Genomic DNA, 17,789 nt, shown 5'->3' with positions numbered 1-17,789 from the left:
TTCACACTTACCCAATTTGTATTGTACGTTTTGAGAAATGGGATTAAACTGAATATAATTCCTCTATGACTCATGTTCCACAACTTTACCCAAATGTTAAACTGAAGCACAAAGTCGCATGTCACTGGACACATTCCTTATGAACCGTAATCCATCAAGAGGATCTTCTGTGTTGCAAATGGTTTGAAAGGGTCATTGAGCAAGCTTTCAGTCCATATAAGTGTGTGTGTGTGTGTGTGTGTGTCTGGACCCCAGCTGGAGGAAGATGCCACAGAACTTGTGGTGTAATGGAGACTCTCCAATACTGCAAGATAAGCAAGGTTTTTTTTTGTGCATTAAATTCAAAGACCAAGATCCCTGTGGCCTGGAGTAGAGCTGAGCTTTTAGATCACGTTCTTTCCCAGCTCTGAGATGTCTAAAATCAGAAAGATTTTGTTCTGATAGGAGAATGCTATCTTCACAGATTGAGTATATAGCTGTCGTTAATTAATATGTGTGTGTGGTGGGTTGAGGGGGCGGAAGATGACAGAATCTGTTGTGTTATTTTACAGGGAGTTGATGTATCCTGCCTGATGGGCTTTCAAGTTCTCAGCCAAGACAATAATGAGAATGTTTATCACTGCACGTGTACATACGCTCAGTCTCTTTATTGACAGCTCTGATTCATGCGTCCGCCAACTCACCCTGAGCTGCAGGTTAAAACACCTTCTTCAGAAAAAAGGATGATCTAGATCCTGATATAATAAGAAAGCAGTACAAACAGAACCTGTAAGGTATGCCGCTGGGGTTCTGCTGCATTGTTCATTGTTTCGCTGACATGCAATTGAATAATGACCTGTGGCAATGAATTTCATTTTGTTTTGCAGGAACTTGAAATAGAAAGAAACTTGTGGCATTCTTGCATTCTCAATTGCACTTCAGTGTTAAACCACCATCGCCTTATCTCAGCACTGAAAGCTCCTAAATCTGTTCATTTCTGATTTTGTGAGATATCGTTTCCCTTTGAGTATGGGTGACAAAACACGAGAATCTGTTTGTGATTCTTGTGTGAAAGTAAAAGAGCTCTTTTGGACCTGTGTGCAGTGAATTACGCCATAAAAACTCATAAATAGCTGTCATCACTGAGAAAAGCTCCTGGTGTCCAGAAACAAGACAAAGAGAGACGGATAGATGGGGAAAGCTGTAAGAGTAGCCCACTGGACTTTGTGGCATTGGCAAGACTGGAAACTCTGTCTCTCTATCACTCTCTCTGGACTAAAAATCATGTTCTAGGCAAGCAGCCCAGATATGAGTTAAAATCCTTGTGCTTCTCCAGCAAAGAAATATTAAAGTCAAATCATAGGTAAATTATTTCCCGCTCTTGCACTTTGGGATGCAGTGCCATCAATTTGTTATTTTGATAAAGGGCAGGAGCTGCTTTAAAACGCAGCAGAGCAGCACTTCATCACAATGTGAGGGCTGCGTTGGAGAAAAGAATGTGGCTGCATGGGATTATTTCGAGGAAGGACAAAAGAGAAAGAAAGCTTTTGTATTCATTGTTTGCAGGAGGATTGACAGGTTCTGACTGACAATTATAGCTTATTGGTATAGCTTTTTTTTTTTTTTTTTTAATATTTTCAATGACATATTTTCAAATGATGCATATATAAAAATAAAATAAAAAATTTTCCTTTAGCAACAAGCCTTTTGTTGGCTGATTTCCTCCAAAAGCAACATTTGCTTATCATTTGGTGTGCAGTTTAACACAGTTTTATGATTTTTGCTGTTCTGCTAATTTTATTTTTACATTTGATTAAAGTTTTCTGATAATGGCTCAGAAATTAAACATTTGACTTGAAATGAGCACAGCCACACAAGCATATTGATTGGTGAAAGGTTTTTTTTATTTTTTCCAGTCAAATCTGATAATACTTTATTAACTGTTATCGGTGTGATCATTGTTAGTTAATCTTGCCGCCTTTGTGAGTGATAGAGAACATAGTATATCCGTTTATCTCTTCTTTGTCTCGTGGCAGATGTTGAAGTCCATCCTCACACGCACTTTGGCCTTTTTTTGTCAGGTTTGAGGTGTCTCTGTGCACGTGTAACAGTACAGTAGTGCTAGGTTAAGTTTTGTTGAATTGTCAGGATTTTTCTTCTGCTTCTGAAGAATACAGTCTAGTGTATTTGAGCATTCTTGGCATTATATTGATTGGGGAAAGAATTTATGAATGAAAAACTTATTTAAAAAGTTGAATGATTCATCAAACCTTTGTTTGTTATTAGTTTAAGCTTTTCATGCATTTTGAGCTTGACTAGTGCAGTTATCTTTAGTTTGTTGACAAAGTATTTCCTAATGAAACAGGAAGTTTGGGCATGTAGCTTAAATGTAATTAATCATTCTTATATTAAACATAATTAATTTTTATAAAGCATAAATATGTTGTTTTATTAAATACATTATTAACAAACATTTTAATTATGTCACAGCCAAGAACATGATTTGCTTATAGGTTGCGAATAAAATTTGGAAAGACATTCTTATTTTAAAGAGCATCATAACAAATGATTGTGTCATTGGGTCTTTAAGCTGTAAGATCTTCTGACAAGTTTAATGAGAAATTAGAAAGGGCCTCTTTTTTAGACGCGTATCATCTGAAAGAAGACAGTCACTGTTGCCTTGTCTGAGTGTGGAAATGACATTTAATACAGCTTCTAAAAAAGCTTTGTTCACCACTACTCGCCTCTCGCAGAGGAAGATGAGAGCGTTTTTAGTGCAGGCTTTGTTCTTGAGCTCTGTACGTGGCCCTGTTGTGGCATGACTCGGATTATGGAGATTAGCAGCCTAGCTGGTTATGTAATTGAATGTAACCGTGAGGAGAGCAAGGGAGAAAGAAAGCAAGTGTTAGTGAGATACGCGTACAGAGAATAGAGGAGAGAGCACTCTAAAATGTTATTTTATTTTTTTCTCTGCAAGGTCCGAAAAAGGGTCAGGCAGGTTTTGGCTTCCTCTCACTCTTTGCTGCCGGGGGAAGACTGACTTCAAGAGTTCAAGCACTCTCAGAGCCCAGGTCAAAGAGTTTCCGAAATTATTCTCGCCTTGCTCTTTAGAGACAACTGATGACTCTCAAAATCAGTAGCTTTGAGGACATCTCACCTCTTTCAGAGTTCATGTCTTTCAGAATTCATCTGCATAGTACTGGTTTCTGTCAAATATCATGTCGAATTTAAGGTGAAATATTGACTTGGTTCTACACACTTTGTGTGGAATGTTTAAACTGAAGAGCAAATAAAAAAGTGAAAATCTTCTTTTGACAATTCTTCCTATTGGTGCATTTTTGTCTTTGGAAAAATTACATGTTAGTCTTTATTATTTCCCAAATCACCAAACTGCTTAATAATATTTTTCCCAAAATATCAGTTTGTAAACATACTTTGTCAAATGTAATCAGAACACTGTGTTCAACTATCATGAAGTTGTCCGCGGTGATGTAATGGCGTAACCAGGTCACACTGCCTTTTTCAAGCAAATTATCCATAATTTTGTCCATTTGTGGAGCTTTTAAAGTGGAAAAAAATATTGGACTGTATTGTGACATGGCCACATTTTAATGGCACTGAATAGAGCCTTCATAAAAGACATTTTTTATTTGTTGTAACTGCTGTATTTGATAATGGCACTTCTTATGCAAACTGGAGCTGAAACTGTAATATTTCTTTGTGAGTGAGAGTGGCAATTTCAGTGATGCTTTGGGCTCTTCTGCAAGAAGGCAAAGTGACAACAAAGATGGATCTTAGCTGGCATACAGGAATCTGGATTAATTGGAAGAGATACAAGAACAATTAATGGTCTTAAGAGTCAGATTGAAAGCCAAGTTTGAGCCCGTGGTCTATGAGACAAATCAAGTCGGATTATTAAATGGATTTTCTTTGTAAGGACATGGAGTAAAAACACAAACGTTTAACCCATTCACCCCTACCAGAGGAGCCAACTAGGCTGAATTAAAGTTAGTTCTCACTCTTATATAATTGAAATGATCTGTAATTGCCCCTTTTTTGAGCCGTTAAATTATTCATACTGCTTGGAAGTTGATTTAATTTGATTTGGGATATTCAGATCTGGTCTGCTCCCATGGCACACTGAGACCAAAAGATTTCTAGATTCAGAGGGTGAGGGAAAACCGAGTTCGTTTTCCCAGGATCCTCCAGGATTAGAACCGTGCTGTCAGAGAGCGAGCCGAAGCCTCAGCTAAATTCAATTACAGGGCTAATGTAATTAAACCCACAGAGAGACAGACAACGAGTCCTGCTCTGTTTTGGTCAGGCAGCGTCCAAGACCCTGCAGACCGACCGAAGGCCGCATCACAGCCTACCCCACCTCTGTCAAAGAGGTAATTTCCTAATTAACTACTCTGATTTAGTAAAGTCAAATCACCTGTTTCCCTTTACTTTGGTGGCTTTTTCCATTTTTAGTGACCTTTGGGGTGTGTCCCATTTGTGCAATTGAACTCACTAAGCTCCGCCTCTTTTTGTTACTGTTGTTCATTTAGACAAGCTTTTACAGAATGTCCCATAGCAATGATTTATGTAAAGTGCAAAAAAATTAAGATATATTATACTTGAATGGGCAAATGGAAGGATGTGTGGCACTGCAAAGTGCCTTTGTTGTTAAATAATTGATTTAATTACGCAATCGCTTTTTGAAGACTGCAAAAGTATTTTAATGATGTTCTGTATGTTTATTTGGTAATAAGGGCTGGCACATAGATTTATCCATGATATGCCCTTCTCAATGTTTATATAAAGTTTTGGAAAATGGCAAAATAATACCACGTGTATCCCCTCTGGGAACCATATGTCACTATTGTAAGTGCCCGCTTTTCCATTATTTGTGGATAATTTATTTTAATCCAGTTTAAAACTATCCAAATACACACAACTTTACTTGACTTATTTTAGAGCAAAAGCTTGTTTGATGTATGATAATAGAGGCATAACAAATGGTTAATGGGTAAATTGGCAAACACATTTTTTTACTTTCAAATCTTTTGTTTTATATTTAAAAAGGCCTTTGTATTGCTGCACATGGCCCTGCTCTGAAGCATTTGAGTTTCTCTTATCTACATGTGATCATATTTGATTGTCTTACACTCATCCATAATTAATATCTGATGATCTTTTTTGTTCTGTTGTTTTATGGTTGGAAAAAGTAAAATCATGTCTGCCTATAGATCTGGCTCTTGTTTGAAAGGTGAATATTTTATCTTATTTGAGGTTGCAGTGTACATGCTGTACAGTTGTCCAATCTTTTTCAGAATAATTCCCCTTGAGTAGCAATATAAGTATGGAAAATAATAAAATCAATCTTAACCGCAGCATATTTTTCACTGAATTGAAATACTGTGCTATTTTTCATTATTCTTGAATCCACATGACGTCTTGTAGAATAGAAACTCAAATGTAAAACAGATACCTTTAACATTATGAAGGCAATCAGTTGAACAGAATTTATTCAGACAGTTGGAGTCTGCTATAATATTAATGGAGAAAGAGTAGATTTCTTTTCCATTGTAATGATTTTGCTACTATGTACTATGTTGGAAATTTGCATCTTCCCATAAGATGGAAAAACAAAAAATGTACGTGCTAACAATGATACACCAATAATTATTTTCATTTTATGGCTTATAACCAGTCAATGGCAAATACAATCTTTTTTTATATATACATATTAATTTAAAGATTTGCTACTGATTACATTACATTTAACAGTGTTATAAAAATGTTCTGTTTTTGTTATTAATGTTAATAATGACAAAGGTAATCTGTAAAAATAGGCAGAAATGAATATAAGTAAATATTTAGTAAATAAACAATATGGTACAGATACATTGTGCATACCTGTTTTTTTTTTTAAAACAAACCCACTGTCCATAATTTTCAACATTACAGAATTGAAGAAAGCTTTCTGTATTTAAATGAATGTGTGTGAAGATCAAATGAGCAAATCAGCTGGATCATAGTATCAAAATGCACTCATTCTCCTTTGTATTTAAACTGTGGGATTACGGTTGCATGCCAGTCACTGAGTACCATGCCTCGGCTTTACAAGATCACTGCTATCAACCTGAAGGTGTTCATCCAGTTCAGTAGTAATGCACTTGAACTGAGAGTTGTGGCTTGGCTGTTTGTAGAGATATAGAGGCCTAAGTGCGCTGTGTGTACCTGTGGGTGTGAGGGAAAGAAGGGTAATAATCTGAGGTAACCGGAGGTAACTGTGTCATTGTTTGCAGACATCACATGGTAGAATCCACTGTCGTCATCTTCATGGTTCAACTGCGGGCATTGCCCCGGCACCTGTTCCATGTTGTGTCCAGGTCATCTGAGGTCCTCTCTAGTGGGCAAGAGGATCACGCATAAAATGTTTGTCCCAGGCCCCATGTTTTTAACAAATACCCCTGTTAAAACTCTGTCTTTCATTAGTTTTCACCACATCTCTATTTTCTCCTTATATGCAGCATTTCAAAATAAAAACCTGGGTCTAATTTAATAACCACTCACAATCCCATTTAACAAGACCAATGGGCAAAAAAATCTGAATTATCAGAATTGGCTTCTTTTGAATTCAGAAGTTGAAATTTTAATTTGGAAATCGAATAGAAATTTGAATTTGAATTAAGGAATGTGGATATATATAGATATATATCTATACAGTGCCTTGAAAAGGTTTTTGCCCCCTTCCCGTTTTTTTTTTCTTTGGCATATTTGTCACAATTCAAAGATTCAGATCCTCAAACTAATTTTAATATTACACAAAGATAATGCAAGTAAATACAAAATGCAGTTTTTAAATAGTTATTTCATTTATTAAGGGAAAAAGCTGTCCAAACCTACCTGGCCCTATGTGAAAAATGTATTGCCCCCTCCTGTTAAATCATTAAAGAACTGTGATTAACCACATTATTTTAGAAAGCTGAGTTAAATTTCATTAGCCAGACCCAGGCCTGATTACTGCCAATCAAGAAATCACTTAAATAGAACCTGTCTGACGAAGTGAAGCATGCTTAAAGAGCAACACGTCATGCAGCGATCTAAATAAATTCAAGAAGAGATGAGAAAAAAAATGTTTCTGTATCAGTTTGGAAAGGATTATAAAACCATTTCTAAGGCTTTGGGACACCAGTGAACCGCGGTCAGAGCCATTATCCACTAATATTCTGTAGACTGATGAGACAAAAGCTGAACTTTTTATATACCTCGGTAAATAAATACAATTTAAATTAATGTCTTGCATACTTCAATGCACTTTGAATGGGACATATTTGTTTGCTTCGAACTGGAATCATGGCAGAATGCCCTGTGATGTTCACTTTTCTAGGGCAGTTAATGTTCTAAAAGAACCAACGTCTGAAGCCGTAAGAGAAACATACAAAATGTGCAGAGCAGGGGGACACGAGGACTGGAATTGAGAACCAGTGCCTTAAACAGTCCATTCATGCTCGGAAACCCTCCAAATGTGGCTGAATTTAAACAATCCTGCAAAGAAGAGTGGGCCAAAATTCCTCCACAACGATGTGAAAGACTCATTGCCAGTTATCGCAAAAGTTAGATTGCAGATGTTGAAAGAAAGACACTGGGATGGCACAACTAGTTTTGGGGGCAATTACTTTTTCACACAGGGCCAGGCAGGTTTGGACAGCTTTTTTCCCTTAATAAATAAAATCATTACTTAAAAACTGCATTTTGTATTTACTTAGCTTATCTTTGTGTAATATTAACATTGATTGATGATCTGAATTATTTATGTGTGAAAAAAATGCAAAAAAAAAAAAAAAACAGAAAGGGAGCAAATACATTTTCATGGCACTGTATATATATATATATATATATATATATATACTTTCAATTCAAATTCAAGTTCTGCATCCTGTTTACTCTATTCAAATGTGTTGCTTACAATGCCAAGGCCCTGAGTTTGATTCCCAGAGAACATACAAACAGTAAAATATATACCTTGAAAGTGTGTTACTTTGGTTAAAAAGTGTCAAACAAAAAATTTAATATGGAAATGTAATTTAGGTAAATTGTACAAATATGTAAATGATGCATTTATTGTCTTTCTGTTGCCTCATTGGAAAACAAAAAAATTTCACTTTATATTAGTAAAATTAGTAAAATTTCTATTGATCATGGCAGCACTTATTGTGTAGATGAGCATACGTATGGCATTTTAAAGAGCTGATTCAGGAATCTGGACCACAGTTGTGCAGTGATGCTTCAGATTTTGGTGGCGTTGCCTGATTTGCATAAATCCTTCAGTGAATTAGCCACTAGTGAATCAAAGCAGACAGCAAATGCAAAAAAAAAACTAAAACAAAGGCACTATCAGTTGGCACAATACATTCTTAAGATAAGATAATCCCAGGACACTGAACTCTGATTATTTCTTAGCAATCAAATCAGTTTAATCTAAAACACCAGATGCATGTTGGATGTTGGTAGTAGATTTGGCAAGCAAATGCATGTAGATGTTTTCATGTATGTCTAACTAGATAATCCTGGGGTCATGACCTTTGTAACCTGGCTATTGAAAGTGAAGGAAGGCATGAGCCAAGCTTAAGCTTGTATCAGGGGTCAGCTGGGGCCTGTCTGCTGAAGGAGAGAGAAAGAGAGTGAGAGACATTCAGATTCATGCAAAGATTGGGTTTGTAGTTTGGGTGACCCAGCGATCCTTTCTAATCCTCTATAATGGATGCCTATTGTTCTGGCATGCAATGGTCATAGCTCAAGTGGAGTGGGTGCATTGCATTTTCCAGACAGCTTGCTGCTCTAATTTACCCTATGAGTCTGGAAAACTCTCGATGCTGGAATCGCTGCTCAATCTGTCTGAGACACTAGGCTAATAGGACTTCCGGAGAGCTAGGCTGTAAAACATGTTTAATAAACCTCCAAACCTTAAAGTCAGTGTGAAATACAGTTATGTAATACAGTTTTTTTTATTGTGCACACTTAATCAGTGCATGCTATTTTTGTAATATTTCTTAAAAAAGGAAGCAACTAAAAAAAAAAAACTCAAACTTTCGAATGATGGTCAAGCAGACTGTTGGTTAAATATTTGTTGCCCTAAGGGCAAGTTATTTATTTTTCATTGGCTCAAGTTAAAAAATATAGATGTAAATCATTACCCTACATTTTTTTTAATTTGATGATTTTTCTTCAGTGAAATTCAAATATTTGAGCCAGGGAATTTTTTTTTTTTTACATTTGGTTGATTTGATACTAAATGACCAAAATGAAAATAGTTTAAAAACGATTGTGATACATTGAGACGGTATTAAGGTTGAAATCGTTTCCTCAAAAAACCCTTGGATAAAACCAAGTCCTGCCTTACATTTTTTCTGAATGAAAATCCTGTTTGCCAGAAGTAAAATGAGTTGTAAAAAATGGCTGGAAAACTGATAAGAAAAAAAGGAGAACGACACAGAGAGTGAAAATGGTGGAGTGCAAGATGCACTGACACTCAAGATTTGTGTGGCTTTGTGATTCACTGCACAAATCAATTCTGTGAAGGCACAGTTGTTTCCCAGGAGCTTGGTTATGCCCCAGCCTTTTCTAGCAGTCCCTAATGATCGAACAGCATTAGAACAGACTGCGGCCTGTGTGTTTGTTAGGGAGTGTTTGTGCTTGGAGTCACTGGGCTGTTTGTATTTGTGGTTCTGCGGTCAGCATGTATGCTAAGACGATGAAGCTGTAGCTGCCCCTTCCTCTAAAAGTGTGAATGGGTGGAGCGAGGGAATGAACAGTTTTCACCAAACTGCAGTGGACAGGAAGACAAAGTGGATTATTAATAACTGCTGGCACATTTGTTTGAAGGGGATATTTAACAACAACGTTTCAACAATAGTGATTGATGACCAAGTCATCGATCAGACGTATCCTGTTCACTATAATTGTGTCTTATTGTGCATAATTAATCACTTGGTGTTATTCCGAACAAAAAAGCATTGTTTTTATAATATTCATAATCATTTTTCTCTGCCTCTGAAATTACTTTTACAGATGGCAATAATCAGGGCTGCATAAGTGGTGAAAAATTGTAGCTAATAATAACATAGCCACTTTTCATGATCCAGTCAAATCACATCCTAGTTTATACTGTATTTCACTAAATGTTCTGTTTTACTTGGAAATAGGCTTATGTTACATTACAAAAGCTAAAAGCATTGCAGATGATGTTTTATGTAATATTTTAACAAGGAAAGACTAACCACATGCTTCTTTGCTAAGCAATAGATTGTGAAATTGGAATATATTTATCTCAGTAAAAACTTGAAACATATGTATTCAAAGAAAATAAACCATAAAAGTAGAGTTTGATCAAACAATCTGCCTGTGTCTTGTTATTTGTCATTTGCAACCCATTTTGTAATGTGACATGCATTTCTGAGTGAAACAGGATATTCAACAAGATGAAATGTAGAGCAGAACTCAATTTTTTTTCCAATGGGAATTGATTGGATGTTACATACCGGAATGGAGCAGTCTCTAAATAGCTATTAGTCTGTTGGTCAACATTATCTAGTGATTTCAATGCAAAAAGGAAGAGAAAGAGCAAGTCATTACATTTAGATTTTTTTTTTATAACATGCACAGATGAATTGTTCATGTGATAAGAATGTGCAGTCAGTTCTGATTTTATGTTAACTGAATTACAGATTAAAATATAGAATTATAGAATTATAGAATTAAAATAGGTGGAAAATACATTTGGCCTCATGCATGCAACACAAGCTGAAATGTGTAAATAATAGTAAAATCTTTCTTACATAAATCAACTGAAGCAATTTACATAAGAATGGTTTTCTGAATGATTTAGCCTACATAGAAATTCATTTTGCTCACGTATTATAAATAAGGCCAAAAAAGGACAACTACAGAGAGATTTCTCTTTAATTTCAGAGAAAATAGTTGACCTTTTGCGCAGTTTGTAGTTTGTGTTTGCGTGGGTAAGGTGCAAGGTGTCTGTTCTTTGTTCATTTTCTTTGTCCTCAGTCATTTAGAAACCAGGAAGCTTGGGGACATTTTCACAACTGGCAACCCCTTCTGCAAATGAACCAAGCAACTGCCGAGTGGAAAATACCATACGACTGAATTCTTTGCACACACAGTTATACTTTCGTGTTTCATGAGCCCTAATCTCTGCTCAAATCAGGGCAATGGAGGTTGTTTGAAGTTAGTCAGGTTGCTTACTGGATAGAAAAGACATCACTAGGCACTTTTACTTTAGAGATGACATTTTCCCATGTTTTAAACAATGATTTTAATTGAAGACTCACATTCTTCCTTCCCCCACTTCCCTTAGTTCTAGCAGACACATGAGGAACCGGCCCTGGAAATCACAAAGACATGAAGATCTAGTGGTTGTGAGGCACTAATTGTTGCATAGATTGAATCGTGCATAATTATCCTCTTCCATCTTTGTTTCAAATCCTAAAGGAAACAAACCCTCTCCTTGTATCATCAATGAGAGGTTCATGGCATTTCAAATGCTAATGGAACAGGTGCTTTTAACCATCATGGGAACATGAACCCTGTGACTTCATTCAATGATAGGAAGTCACATGCATCTTTAAAAGTATGTTTTAGAGTATGAAGAGATACATTCATGTTTTTCCTCTTTGTCCTTTGTGCTTATTAAATGAAACTTCCCACCATCTTTTTGCCCCATGTTATCAAAAGATCTTTTGTTTTCAGCAGTTGAGCTCTTCATAAATGCGATTAAAGGTAAGTATTTAGGTAGATGGGTTTTATTTTATTACTTTGACAATAAGATTTTAATTACATTTAATTTTATATTTTATTAATTTTGACAAGGAGATATTAGATGACATTTTATTTAAGATTTTATTTAGTTATTTTGACAAGATTTTAAATGACATTTTACTTGAATGTATAAGGAAAGTGTATTTAGATATCAAGTTTATTATGTTAATTGTCTAATTGGTGTATAATACTATATGTCGGTCATTCATGCAGGAAGTGTTCTTAAATTTAATTTGAACTTTTTTTTATGTTACATGCAGAATGGAATCTCTTGCCATATCTTGCTATGTCACATTTTTTATTATTTGCTCTAAATTAACAGCCCTAATAGAAATTAAAATGTCACATTAAATAGAGCAAACAGCGTAACCCAAATACCACTGCAGCACATTGTCCACACTACCTTTCCTCTTGAGAGAGGTTGGTTACCCAGCATTCCCCTCCCTCCATTATGATGCTGCATGGCTGAGGGCTGACTCAGCGCTTGTGCAGAAAAGAGAGTGAGGGAGGAAAAGAAAGATGCCGTGTGAGTCACAGAACATCCACTTTGATCCACTCAGCATTCAGAACCTCATCTCCCATCAGCCCGCTGGGCACCGAGGAATAACCTACTGCAGTGTTCTGTCTTTGATAAGCTCTCCGATGCATCCAGTAGGGTTTAGAAAGGAAGACACACAAAGGACTATTGAGATGTAACTTGCTGTCTTGGTTAAATTGCAAAGTCTTTAAAGCACACGGTGCTTTGTTGAAATGTTGTATATTTATATTTTAGCTTTTTTTTTTCAGCACTATGTTAACAATGTGGACTAATAGAGTCCTAAAAATAAATTTGGTTACTGGACATAAAACGTTTAGCAGTTTTAGTGGGAAACTATTTGAATCATTTGAAACATTTTATATTTTTATATCATTATACATGCAATTACTTTGACCTTTATTAAAGGGATTGTTCACCCAGAAATGGGGGGAGGGGGTGTCTGCTGTTAATGCTCAGAGGGCATTCTGTGTAAATTGCAGTATTACAAAAAATCAAGGCTCACTGGCATTTTCTTTCCCTTGGCACACTACGTTCTACACGAGGTAAAAGGTGAATCATAGAGAAGTATGAAAACAGCTGGGTTATTATTTGATCACTCCGTATGGTTTTACTAAAATAGTAGTTTTAAAAGCCTGCAGTTATTGTTATTGATTTTATTATTGACAAGTCTTTTGAAAATCTTCTAATTCTTCAGCATCGGAAACAATCTTGCAATCAATTTTGGGGAAACTGTCTGGGAAAAGCTCAGCCCCTGGACACATGCTTATGACATGCGGAGTGACCATAGCAATACTTTGTGTGTGTGGGTGTGTGTGACTGCAACACCCCTATTTTGTCATCTTTTTGACTGCTCCCTCCCTCCTTCATTCCCGCTCTCTTTCTCTTTCTCGGTCTCTACTTGGAAAAAGATTTGCGCAAAAAAAAAGTCACACTCTCTGTTTAAGACATAATAAAGATGGTATCTGAGCAACGGACAGGAATAAAAACACATTTCCCTGAGCTCCGCAATAACAAAATGATTCAATTACTGCATAAATACAGCTGTGTGTGTGTATGCGTGTGCGGCAGACAGAGCGAGAGCAGCAGAGCTGGTAGGCCTGGCTTTTTCAGGACAGTCCAGTGGTCACAGTTTTCCCTCATGCTATCACAGCCGCCCTGCCATCGGCCTCTGTCAGATCAAAGATGCTCAGTTCATCTGCCATAATGAAGCCATTCATCAGCCATGTTTATCAATAACATTCTCATCCTTAATGTGCACATGAAATGCAGTCAAAATGCTCTTCTCAGACTGATTGTAGTAAAAACAGAGCATTCCGTTGGAGCGCGTCCAGGCCTAATATGGAAAAAGACCGAGTAGGCAGGAGAGAGAGAGCAAGATGGAAAGAGAGAAATGCAATATGCTTCTCAGTTCTCCACTGATCTTCTTCATGTTGGTGTTGTAAATACTGTAACAGTAAGGCACAAGGTTTAAAATATATATATTGCTAAGTTGGAGCTGTGGCCTAATGCCATCTGACACGTTGAGTTTGGGGTGCTTATGTGGGTGACACAAGTTCAAGTTCCTTTTCCGTACATTGTCATATAGGGCTTGGAGGTATGATGGTGTATATAGTTTGCAATGTGTGTCAGCCAGGAGAATTTTTGCTCTAGTGTTTATATTGCAGTAGATGTGTTAATAGGCCGGACCATTTGAATTTACAAATTTACTAGGTGTCCCAAAAAAGACAAAGAACAACTTGTTATTAAGAGGTTGCTGTGTTGTGGCTTGTTATTTGAAAATTATTATTACAATTATTTATATTTAAAACTTAAAAAAATATTTATAGAACTATTAAACTGATGTTTATGTGTTGTGTTACTTTGTGACCACTTCAATCAGAATTTAGTTTTTAAATTGTTTTATTAAATTGTTTAATTTGTTTCTTGCACAATGCAAAGATGTTTTTATACTGATCCTACACTTAATTATATCTTTTGGTGTGCGTCTTCATTTTCTGCAGTTTTGGTGCACATTTTTGTTATTTATTTATATATTTAACTTTTCATTTTCATTTAATTGCATTGCATTTTATTGCATTGCGTTGAATTACATTGCAGAGTTCTCCAGATCCATGACTCGTGCATGATTCTACCAGCTCATAATGTGATATATGATTTTGGCCATGTTCAGGAAACCTGTTTAAAAAACGTATACCACTAGTGATGCAGAAATTACACAGTTGCCCAGTTTTGAGTGTCTTTGCCTGGTTTGGGCCTCATTTGATCTGCCTCTGAGCTTTTTCCAAGGCCGTGGAAAGGAGAAAATGCCCAACAAATGTTTATCTTTGCCAGAGTGATTGGTGTATTTGTTAGTGCTGATGCTAAAGGAGTGAAAGGAGCTCTAAAGAGAAGAAATAACATCCACACATGTCTGCAGGGAAACGGGCTCGTCTCTAATCTCCCTCTATTGCTGAAATCACTATTTCCACCTGGCATTTCCTTCCTGGAAATTTGTGCTGTCATTGGGTGAAAATTGTGTCCAGACTCTTCTAAGTTCTCAAGCCAGAATGTCCATTGGAATATTTGTTCAATGAACCCAAATTTAGTTCGGGAAACTATTTTGGGGCAAGCTATTTTGGACATTAACATAGCTAAATAAAGCAACCGTATCATTTTCTAAACACATGCAGTTGAACCTGATGAGGGTTTAGCAGTTTTTTTGGACATCATATCTTGTGTTTGTTTGTGCAGCTTGGTTTTCTGTTTTTTGTCAGCCTCAATTTTTCATATTCATTCTTTTTTCTTTCTTTTTGGTTTTTCTGTAAATCTTTGGAAAGTTTACTCCGTAACTGTATCAGTTCTGTCAGAGTCGACTGATTACAGATGTGAGTGTGTGTACAGCGAGTCTCTCAACTTCCCAATTACTGCACTGTGTCTGCGTTCAGCTTCTCCCAGTATAAAGGTTTAAATAGCTGGAAATAAAAACATATTATGTTCTGCTGTTGCTATTGGGTTAAAAAAATAGGTTAAATCTGGTTTTCTTTTTCAGGACATTTCAGCGAGAACTTTCACTCTTATAGGAGGTTTTATAATCTTTTTAATAAAGCTCTGAAGCAGCACAAGGACAGGGCAGTTTTTGTGTATCCCATGTCAGAAAAAGTGCAAACACAAATATGGTTTCTGCATTTTAATGCTTAAAAAAAGCTGTGCTATCAAACTATTGCACTAAAGCAACCGAATTTGGTTCAAAGCATCATTTGTTAATGGATTCAGGTATGTTTGGGACCTTTTTTAAATTTCTGTTCTTTTCATCAACACCAATGCACTGGCAAAGTAAATGATATGGTAATATAGTGCTGGCTCTTGTATTTCTTGCGCAGAGTTGTTCAGATGGATTTCTTTCAACACTGCACGATTAGTTGCATTTAATGTTTGCATTCTGCATTGTTTTTCACCTAAGGCTCAATTTTGGCTCTCAACACACCATTTGTGGTCTTGAGGGTAGTGTTTTGAGGAAGGTGTTAAGCTGTCTAGAGAGGCTTGTTTTAGGTTAGAAGACAGTAACGTTTCTGGTGTTTCAGGAGATGGTTTCTGTGGAGCAGCTGTGAGAGTTTAAGAGCTTTCACTGCCGTGAGCTGCAGAACTGGCTTATCGCATGAGATCCACAGCATGCCGAAGTCACGTCTCATTATGTTCCTTTAAAACATGCTCACTGCTCGCAGCGCAACCAGACCGGGGAGCACTGTGTTTTTTCTTTCTTTTTTTCCTTATTTCTCTCTGTTTGAATTACTGTGGCCAAGCAGCCCTTGGCCATTTCTTTCTCTTTCTCTCTCTCTGTGGTTGCAGTATGCCTAAGCAAAAGTGACACGCTGGTAACGATGTCATGCTATATTGATGCCACAGCTGACATCATTCAGCTTGAGCCTGAGTTTCATTACTTTGCCATAAGCACAAAACCCTTCTATTGAACATAAGTTCATTCTCATGTGGGGATTTTTTTGGCTGATGATTATCACAGAACTGTAAAGCAGCGCTCTCATTATGACTGTTTTATGCACACACACGCACAAATGGCCACGGTGGTGCACGCAGAGCTTCGAGTCTTGTTAATGATAATTGATAGATGCGCATGTTTAATGTTCGGTTGGGGTTTTAGTAACATTTATAGCACGGTCTGGTGCTAGTTTAGGCTTTTAGAAATGGTCAAATATGGAAGTAATTAGTCAGACCAAATGAATGCCGCACTAAACGGTTAAGGGACTGCGGTTCGCAACGTGCCTGGGAGGTACATCTGTGTGTGTTGTTGTTGTTGAAAACTTACCACTGAAAGTGAAAATAGTCAACAAAACATAATTGGATAAATGATGACTGCACATGGGGCTTCGGTGAAAGATGGAAACAATGGAGGATTGTGGGTGCAGTAGAAAACCCTGTACACAATTAACTGTGAAATCTGTTTCAATATCATCGAGAGTTTTTTTTTTTTTTTTTTTTATATATATAAAAAAAATTATCTGGAATTTACGTTTTCTCTTTTGGTAAACAACAATGAATAGGGAAAAAACGCTTTTCAATAAATGCGTCAATAGAGAAAAGAGCCAGGATGATTCATTTCCCCTTTGTGCTTGAATTGAACTGCACATGTGGCTTTTGTTGTCAGAAATAGATTTTGAGTAAACGCATGAATAACGTCCCATTTTCCCTCTTCTTTCCCAGGATGAATTTCATCCGTTCATCGAGGCGCTGCTGCCGCACGTGCGTGCCTTCGCCTACACCTGGTTCAACCTGCAGGCCCGTAAGCGCAAGTATTTCAAAAAGCATGAGAAGCGGATGACCAAGGACGAAGAGCGTGCCGTCAAGGATGAGCTCTTGGGCGAGAAGCCAGAGGTCAAACAGAAGTGGGCATCGCGCCTCCTCGCCAAGCTCCGCAAAGACATCCGGCCTGAGTGTCGGGAGGACTTTGTGCTGTCCATCACGGGGAAGAAGCCTCCAAGTTGTGTCCTCTCGAACCCTGACCAGAAGGGGAAGATTAGGCGCATCGATTGTCTGCGGCAGGCAGATAAAGTCTGGCGTCTGGACCTGGTGATGGTGATTCTGTTCAAAGGCATCCCGCTGGAGAGCACGGATGGGGAGCGGCTGGTCAAAGGCGGCCAGTGCTCCAATCCCATTCTCTGTGTCCAGCCTCATCACATCACTGTGTCCGTCAAAGAGCTGGACCTCTACCTCGCCTACTTTGTGCAGGAGAGAGGTGAGTTTGCACGACTGCTAACATGTTAACGCATACTCGTCCGTTCAGTACGGAGGGAGCGGATGATTCTCGGAACTACGCTGTTGCTGAACCGTAACGGCAGTACTGGGAAGTCGTGTTTTTCCAAGTTACAGAGAAGTTTAGGCTTGTGGAGAGGCTGTTTGGTGTGTGGCGTATATCACAGAAAGATGCTCTGGCTTGTTCTTCTGAGAAAGCTGTTGA

General features: G+C 37.3%; 1 protein-coding gene across 6 annotated transcripts in view; it reads left to right on the top strand.

The window, feature by feature from the left end:
• Window positions 1–17,789, top strand: part of nfic (nuclear factor I/C) — a 111,372-nt gene that overhangs the window by 9,083 nt on the left and 84,500 nt on the right. For all 6 annotated transcript variants that reach the window (XM_059503797.1, XM_059503792.1, XM_059503794.1 and 3 more), the window contains exon 2: window positions 17,036–17,567. In XM_059503797.1, coding sequence (XP_059359780.1) covers window positions 17,036–17,567 — 532 coding nt within the window. The remainder of the gene's footprint in view (window positions 1–17,035; window positions 17,568–17,789) is intronic.

The sequence above is a fragment of the Carassius carassius genome, chromosome 21 (genome assembly GCF_963082965.1).
Source record: "Carassius carassius chromosome 21, fCarCar2.1, whole genome shotgun sequence".
Taxonomy (NCBI): domain Eukaryota; kingdom Metazoa; phylum Chordata; class Actinopteri; order Cypriniformes; family Cyprinidae; genus Carassius; species Carassius carassius.
The sequence above is the reverse complement of the archived record's forward strand: the minus strand, read 5'-3'. Positions and strand labels throughout refer to the sequence as shown.